We start from the raw sequence: 8612 nt of genomic DNA, 5'->3' as shown, positions 1-8612 counted from the left end.
AAAGATTCAAAAGGGCTTGTGTTGACAACCGTAATCATTTGAACTGTGCCTACTCCCCCCAAGTATTTGATTTTCACAATATGTTATAGATTTTGCAGTTTTCCTTTTCTCTTTTTTCCTGGAAGAGGGATTTAGATCCTATTAACAGCCTCAACTAAGATCCCTTCTGGGATAATAGCAAAGTCAGGTTGTACTTGAATGAAGGAAGGAAAGACCTCGATGAAGGACAAGTCAGATTTTATTTAAGCAGGTTCATCAGTGTTCCTTCCCATTTACGGTTAAGTCCATCTCACCACAGAAGCAGAGGCGAGAGTGGGGAGTGGCATTTGGCAGCCAGAGCAAAGGCGTCCGAGCGCTGGGCAGAGCCTCCCGTCCACTGGAGTCCTGCTGGCATCAGATGAGCTGGAATCCGCTCTGCTACTTTGTGTGCCCAGGACTCTGTCCCCTCCTGACACCCTCTCGCTGGCCCCTATTCCTGGCATCTGTTCCTCTACTGGCAGTCAGACTTGGGGGATCTGCCTGCGGGTTAGAATTTGACACCCTCGCTCCTTATTCTATGGTGTCATCCTCAATTTTTTTCGGGCAACTTCGTGTCCACTGAAGATCTGGTCCTGCCTCTGCCAAGCCTGATAGCAGGTCAAAAAACATACCCTTGGTTGTGAGGAATCCTGAAGGCCTGGGAGATTTAGTATCATTCTTGGCCCCCTAAAATCACACATATAAGCCCATATTCTAAAATGTTATTCTCTTTAGTTTATAACAAGATCAGAAAGTTTCTTGGCTTTGAATTGAAATATAGGGGTTTTTCTCCCCTCTCATAAAAGATGCGTTTGTATCATGAGGCTAATATGCAGCCAAAGCTCGGAGATTTCCATAACGACACCGCATTTAACCGTGTGTGTGTGTGTGTGTGTGTGTGTGTGTGTGTGTGTGTGTTCAAGGATCATTCAAGTGGCTTAATACGAAACCAAAAGGTCTGGTCCTACATTAATCTTCAGGAGTGATGATTTTAATTTTGTGGTGCAGAAATAAAGCCAAATAAATAGGCAAAAAGTAAACCTACAAAAATGGCTTTGACTTACGAATCCACGACTACATCTCTGAGAGAAATTTTAGATAAAAATGGTCCAGAGGACAAAGTGCATAATTAACGATGAGAAAACGATTCCTTCCAGTTCCATAATGAAGAGTTCTCCCTGCCGTAATCATCCGTCCTGAGTTTTATTCACGAAAAAGTCACGGTTACTTCTTGCCTCTGTCCCCTTCATTCCAGTACTGCTCAGTCTGCATTTCTGTGAGCCGGGAAATCGTGCGCTGAAACGCAAAGATTTCCTCTTCTCCGGTAAACATGGAGAGTCCTTCTGCTGAGTCCTGGTTACCAAAACACAAAACAAAACAAAACAAAGGAAACAACCCAGCACCAATTAAAACTACCACAAATACAGATTTACAAAACTAAGTACAGGGTTAAAACAACTTTTTAGGTTTACCTTTTTTGATTTAGATTTTAAAATGTTTCATACACTTTTTTTCATATATAATAATCTCTTTTCATATATAATAATCTCTCTGGATACTAGAGAATCCACTAATTTATGCCAATAATCAATGGACAGAACAAATTACCAGGGAGAAAATGATAGGGAAAACATAAGAAGAATAATTAAAGTTGAAACAATGCCCCAAAATCCAAATATGAACATTTTTGCATGAAGAAAGTTTTTGCATGATGAAAGTTTTCTGCAGAATCTGAAGAAAGGACACGTCAGACAGAAAAGAATTCTTTCTCCAAAAGTGCACACCACAAGGAAGTAATACCCAAAACACAGCAGTTCTGGCAAGTTTGGAAGAGGCTGACATGTCCCTCTGAAGCGTCACAGGCAGGGCCACATTCCCAACCAGAGGCCCTGAGGATAAACTCCTGCAGAACCTTTTCCTAATGGGCTGACACAGAGGTCCCCTGTGGGCCTAGAGAGTGGCCTGGAAGCCTACTTTGGGAAGGCAGAGCTGCCCTTTGGTCTTGAGCTGCTGGGACATTTTGTGATCCCACCAACCATGGTTAAGTCAGGGATCCCTCAGTGAGGGCAGCAAACAGCCTGGGACTGGTGATAGCAACATGGGCTTGTGGCCAGTAAGTGAGAAAGAGAAATTGTGTCTTTCCTTAGGGGTTTCTACCACATTTCTTCAGAGAAAACTTCTCGACTCCTTAGTCCACGTATTCCTGGCTGACCTACTGCAAAACTGCATGACCCTGTGGTCCAAAGCCCTCATTCCTTCATAGATTATTGGCCCCACATGTTCAGCTTACTTCACCCTACATGTGAACCCTGATCCTAGGGAGAAAAGCTGAAGCACCAATGATTTAAAAAACTTTAGAAACTGAGATGATATAGCCCCTCCGGTGTATTTTTTCAAACAGTAAAAGATATTATTTGGATATACGTATCGTTCTTAAAGAAACCACCATTTTGAAAGTTCTTAGCATATAGATTTATAAGTAGCTATTTATTTTTACACATAGGTTTAAGCAGTCATATTTTGAAAGTTCACTTTTAAAAAAAATATTCAAAATTTATTTTTTAATTTTATTTTCTTAATGTTTATTTATTTTTTGAGAGAGACAGCATGAGTGGGCGAGGGCAGAGAAAGATGGAGACACAGAATCCAAAGCAGGCTCCAGGCTCTGTGCTGTCAGCACAGAGCCCAATGTGGGGCTCAAATTCACGAACCGTGAGATCATGACCTGAGCCAAAGTCAGACACTTAACTGACTGAGCCACCAGGTGCCCCAGAAGTTTGCCTTTTAATGAATTATAGGCCTCATGTCCCCAAACTCCTAAGATTGCATAATTTCTACTTGGGTCAATAAGGAACTGTTTCCTCACTCCAGATGGTCTTTCAACTCTGGGGTTGGAAGAATGGGCTCCCCTCATTCTGGAGATTATTGTTTATGGATAGCTTTAAAATTTTGACTAATATTTCAACTGTTGAGAAATATCCCCTGTAATGTTCATACAGAATAAGGAAATGTAAAATCACTTTAGGTTGACCTGGGGTGAATCACCAGACCCCAAGCTCCAGGAGGACTGAGCCAGCACTGGCTGGTTCTCTATAGCATGTTTATGGAATAGGTGTTGGGAGATGAAAGATGGACTTCTTTTTAGACCAAGGGTCTTGCCAGGCACTCTACGGTCCTGGAATAGTCAGCCCGCATGCTTGGATACTGTATCTTGCACTCTACAAGTCCAGTAGACACGAAGAATATCTACAAAAGGCAACATGGTGGGGCGCCTGGGTGGCTCAGTCAGTTGGGCGTCTGACTTCGGCTCAGGTCATGATCTCATGGTCTATGGGTTCGAGCCCCATGTCGGGCTCCGTGCTGACAGCTCGGAGCCTGGAGTCTGCTTCAGATTCTGTGTCTCGCTCTCTCTCTGCCCCTCCCCTGCTCATGCTCTGTCTCTCTCTGTCTCAAAAACAAAAAAATAAAAACATGGAAAAAAATTAAAAAAAAAAAAAAAAAGGCAGCGTGGTGTAGCAGAATGAGCCCAGCACCAGACACAGGTGCCCTGGTGTCCAGCTTCTGGCCTGCCCACCATTAGTCAGCAGGATGATCACAGGCCCACTTGTCCCCTTCTCTGTTCTTCGTTTTCGTTATATGCAAAAAGTGATCATGAAGATTCCTTCCACCCTAAGATTTTATTCTCTACTTTAGTGACATTGAGAGAAAGTCTGCTATAATGGCTTTAGAAGAAAGCAGCAAGTCAATAGTTAAATACGTATCGCATTCCTTCTTCAAAATGTAGCCACGTATAAAACCCAAAACAATTAGGCTGTTTTGTAATAAAAAGAGATTATGTTAATATTGCCTACCTGGCTCAGCCCCAAGTCATCCATCAGTATTCTGCTATGCTCCAACTCACTGTCATGATGTTGATGCAAAAATAAGCTTGATATAGGAGTCGATGCAGAACAAATTATGCGCACCTGAAAGAGAGGAGAATGAGGAAATGGTATGACTCCTTACATGTCACAACTCGAAAGTAAGAGCAAATCTCTCATGAAATAAAATTGTGTTTGTCATTACAGGGAGTTTAGATGTTCGCTTTTAAAACGTCTGTATTCTTCCTAATAGTTTGTGTTTCTTTAAAGTGGTATTTTTAAACTGCATAGTATGTTTCTAAATATTTCCTTACAGCTTGTAATATCCTGTAAAGTAGGAAGCAAAGATTTTCGTGATGCCAGCTCAGGTCTCCCAATCTGAAGTCCAGTGGTCTTTCCGTTACACCTTGATGTTGACATTTACACCTGGCTGGTTGGAGCCCGTCTCTGTGTACATCAAAGATGCTTCTTGCAGAGGTGACTGCTAAGTTCAATGCATTGCTACTCTAATCACACCCTGAATTTCTAGAACCTACATTTATATCAGCATCCTACACTAAGACATTCTTCAAAAAGACTAAGCTTGGCATTAATATTTGTTGATTACGTAAGTGTTTGAGTGTGCATATGTGATCATATATTGGAAACAGCTTTTATATCTTTATAAACTCTATGTCCACAAATTTAAAGATAATACATACTCTTCTTGATGCTTAACAAGTCCTGAATTTGTTTTCAGGATTCACAGCTATCCTTTAAAAAAATCATTATTTAAACAACGATACCAATACTTTAAAATAATGTATTGACATTGGGACTAGTTTTTCCATCTCCAGACGGTCTCCTACCTCCTCTTACAAATTCTTTTTAATCACAAATGACACTTCTTTCATCATTGAGACAGGAATACTCTGATTTCACAAATTTCCATGAATACATTCTAGAATAATGTCTGTTTAGCGCTCCCAACTTCTGAAATAAGAGAATTTCAATGATTCTCTAAAAAAAGAATATCAGCCCTACATGTGTGATATATAGTTAAAGCAAACGTTAGGAGAGTGGTTCTGGTATTCCTTCATATTGCCACAGAAATCTTCTTTCCCATTAATTAAGAAGTGAAACAATGGGGAGTGAGATAGGACTGGGGGGGAGGCATATGTTTTCCTCAAGTTATTCCTAGCTGAAACATGAACAAGTAAGAGTTTATCAATCCTCTTACTCTAAGAACCACCTACTAATGCCCCTCTGCCACTTTCTTCTTGAAGCATTGCCCTCTAAAAACAGAGGGCCACCTCCAGGCTCACTCCCTTCATGCTGGACCCCACATGATTATTTCAGAGCAGGGTGTCTGGATAAGTGATGCAGGAGACAAGAGACCGGACTGGATCCCCTAGCTTCCTTCCTCTCCTGTCTAGCTGAGCATCTGTATGCTGGCCCCATTGGAGTGTGTGGCACATTTTGAGGTGACTCACTGTGGCAGAGTCCTCTCAGCACCGTGCCTGAGCCAGGCTGGTTGCCCTTTGTGCTCAGGCCTACCACAGGGCCTTTGCTGCAAGCTGCAAACATGCCCCCTGGTGACCCCTTTTCAACCTGCACTGGAGTTTAGCCATCGCTTCTCCAGCATTTGTAAGGAGCGGTGGAGGAGCTTGTGAATCTGCAGATGAACAGCCCTGGGATTAGGGCTCATTTGCTGGGCTGGGGACAGGGTGGGCTCTGGAATGTGGGCCTTCAGTAGCCCAGAGGATTCTGATGTAGGTGGTCCACAGCAGGCCTTCCCTGTGTCCACCCCCACCCCCCACCTCCAAAGATCAGCCTTCTCTCCCCCAGACCCTCAGAGCACCATACTCCTCTCTCTCCTTCCAAGAGATCAGTCCTCAGTGGTGACTTCACATTTAGCTCTGTGGATGTCTGATTAATGTTTCTCTGACACTAGACTATAAGCTCTATGAAGGCAGGCACTAGACCTGGCTTCGCCTGTCATTGAATTTCTAGCATTTAGCACTGCTTAGCATGAGAAAGGTTGCTGAATGAATGAATTAATGAAACATTAAAATCTCACCTCTCCCTCCTAGTGGATTCTGGTACTTTCCTCCTGCCCTCAAATGCCACATGATATTCGAGTTGCCTTACATGCTCATTTAATCCTCAAAACAACCAAAACAACGTTTTAAATGTTCTTCATGGATTAGCTTATTTTGCCCTCAACAACAACAATCCTCTGAGGCAAATCCTATTATCCCCAATTTGCAGATGAGGATACTGAGGCACAGAGAATAAACCAGGATTCCAGCCCAGGCAAGCTGGCTCCACAGTTCAAAATGTTTAGTCTTGAGAAAATGCACTACATCCTTACCTTGAAATCATAGAAGTTATCAATGAGAGTTATGAATCTTCGAGCTTGCGTCCTCTTGGCCAGCGTAAATTGTGGAATGTTTCGTAAAAATACTGTATCGAAATTCTTTGACAGTTCCAGATAGTCACTGGCTCCAAGTGGCTGTAATTAAAATGAAGTAAAGACTAGAAAACTAAAGCCAATTCTGGTTGCCCTGCCTTAATTTGAAAACACCTCCTTTTCTGGTCGTGGCCTGAGTGGCTCAGCTGGTTGAGCGTCTGACTTCGGCTCAGGTCATGATCTCACAGTTCATTAGATCGAGCCTTGAGTCAGGTTCTGCACTGACAATGTGTGAGATTCTCTCTCTCTCTCTCTCTCTTTCCCCACTCATGCATTCTCTTGCTCTCTCAAAAATAAATGAATAAACTTAAAAAAAAAAAAAAAGCATGCAGCAATTATGAGACCCTGAGCAAAGGGGCACGAGACTGGAGACAGGGCACAAAGAAGCACAAAGAATGTCCTGGCTCCTTTGGAAATCTGCTTAGAGATGTCCCTTCTCCACATCTCCTCTCACCAACCAGGTACCAAATGGGGCTGGAAGAGGGGACCCTTGCTTTTCCCATTTCCCTCCCTGGCTGGACAGCCTTTACCTCCAGACCCAGTGCCTGGCCTTAGCTGAGGCTCCCCAACTCACTTGGCCATATAGGGACTCTACTGTGGGGTTGTTGGTTTGTTTGTTTAACCTTGGCTGTCTTCAAGGGAACCCTGCTGTCAAGCCTGTTGTTATGAACCAGGAGTGAATACTCAGTCTGTTACTTATTAACTGTGCACCTTTGGCAAGCTACCTAATCTTTTTCTTCCTTTAGTTTTTTTTAATGTTTATTTTGAGAGAGAGAGAGAGAGAGAGTAAGAGTAAGCAAGCGGGGAGGGACAGAGAGAGAGGGAGAGAGAATCCCAAGAACTCCTTCATGCTGCAAGCACAGAGCCCAGTGCAGGGCCTGATCTCACAAACCCATGAGATCATGACCTGAGCTGTGGTCAAGAGTCAGATGATCTGACTGAGCCACCCAGGCACCCTCTCTTCCTTTAGTTTTCCCACCTATAAATGGGAGTTTGATTCCTATCTCAAAGGATTGTGAAGATGACACAAAATAATACAGGCAAAGCATTTACCACAGTGCCTAGGGCATACATTAGCACTCAAATCACTTTGGCTGCTTTTTATTTTTATTATCTTGAGCTCAAATGATTAGGCTCAATACAGACGAGTTGAGGATGTAAAGTGTCATTCTAAATAGGACCAGTTAGCGTTGCTCCCCCATCCACCATATCCAAACCCCTAAATCAGTCTTTGTGCATTTGCCAGTCCTCAGAGTCACAGCAGGGACCAAATGAGCCTGTGGAATCCCCTAGAAGGAAAACAATTCCCTAAAGGGGGAGGGGGAAGGCAAGATACAGCGTGTAACTCATACAATAGGACACTCGCTCTGAGGGTGACACACTACTTTTTTAAGATCAGTGAGAATTTAGTGTCTCATCTTTTGTAAATCAGAAAGTATATGTAAAAAAATGTAAAACCTCATCTTAGGTATGTAGTTATGTATAATTAAACTCGTTCTTTATGCACGGATGTGATTTCTATCAGTATAACTACATGCCCAAGGAAAATCATCATCAGAAGTGCACTGGAGTGCCTAGGGCAACTGAAAATCAGAATTTTGCCCACTCAGCTATTTTTACAAATTATATACCTTTGTCAGTAGGTTCTACATTTGCCATTATATTAGCAAATAGCAAATATCATATCCCTAAAAAATTACGTGCTCATTCATGTAAAGAAAATTAAGCTTTATACAGTTTAAAACAATGGTTAAAAAAAAAAAAGTGGGCACTGGGGAGTGACTGTTTAATGGATACTGAGTTTCAGTCTGGGAATATGAAAGTGTTCTAGAGACGAACCGTGGTGGGGGCTGCACAACAGCGCGAATGGACTTAATGCCACTGAACTTCACTCTTAAAAATGGTTAAATGGCCAAAAAAAAAAAAAAAGGCAAATTTTATATTATATATTATTTTACCACCACCACAAAAAACATTAAAACTAGTAAAGGTTATTCATTGCCAAAGAAATCCCAACTTAGGCTGCAGAGAGGTAACAATATAATTTTTTCTTTAAAAGCATAAAAAGAGGGGCACCTGGGTGGCTCAGGTCAGTTAAGCCTCTGACTTCTGGTCCATGAGTTCAGTCTGTGAGTTTGAGCCCTGCATCAGGTTCTATGCTGTCACCTCAGAGCCTGGATCCTGCTTCAGATTCTGTGTCTTCCTCTCTCTCTGCCCCTTTCCCGCTCGCACGTTGTCTCTTTCTCAAAAATAAAAAAAAATAAACACTAAAAAAAAAAAAA

General features: G+C 42.3%; 1 protein-coding gene across 3 annotated transcripts in view; it reads right to left on the bottom strand.

Annotated features, from left to right (window-relative positions):
• Positions 1-216: 216 nt before the first annotated feature.
• Positions 217-8612, bottom strand: part of AFG1L (AFG1 like ATPase) — a 195972-nt gene continuing 187576 nt past the window's right edge. For 2 of the 3 annotated variants that reach the window (XM_049654104.1, XM_049654107.1), the window contains 3 exons: positions 6232-6372; positions 3870-3983; positions 217-1371 (listed from right to left, as the gene is read on the bottom strand). In XM_049654104.1, coding sequence (XP_049510061.1) covers positions 1243-1371; positions 3870-3983; positions 6232-6372 — 384 coding nt within the window. In that variant the 3' untranslated portion in view covers positions 217-1242. Of the gene's footprint in view, positions 1372-3869; positions 3984-6231; positions 6373-8612 lie in introns of those variants that run through there. The other variant, XM_049654106.1, reaches the window with a different exon arrangement.

The sequence above is a fragment of the Panthera uncia genome (genome assembly GCF_023721935.1).
Source record: "Panthera uncia isolate 11264 chromosome B2 unlocalized genomic scaffold, Puncia_PCG_1.0 HiC_scaffold_24, whole genome shotgun sequence".
Classification (NCBI taxonomy): domain Eukaryota; kingdom Metazoa; phylum Chordata; class Mammalia; order Carnivora; family Felidae; genus Panthera; species Panthera uncia.
Note: the sequence above shows the minus strand (reverse complement) of the source record. Positions and strands in the feature narration are given on the sequence as shown.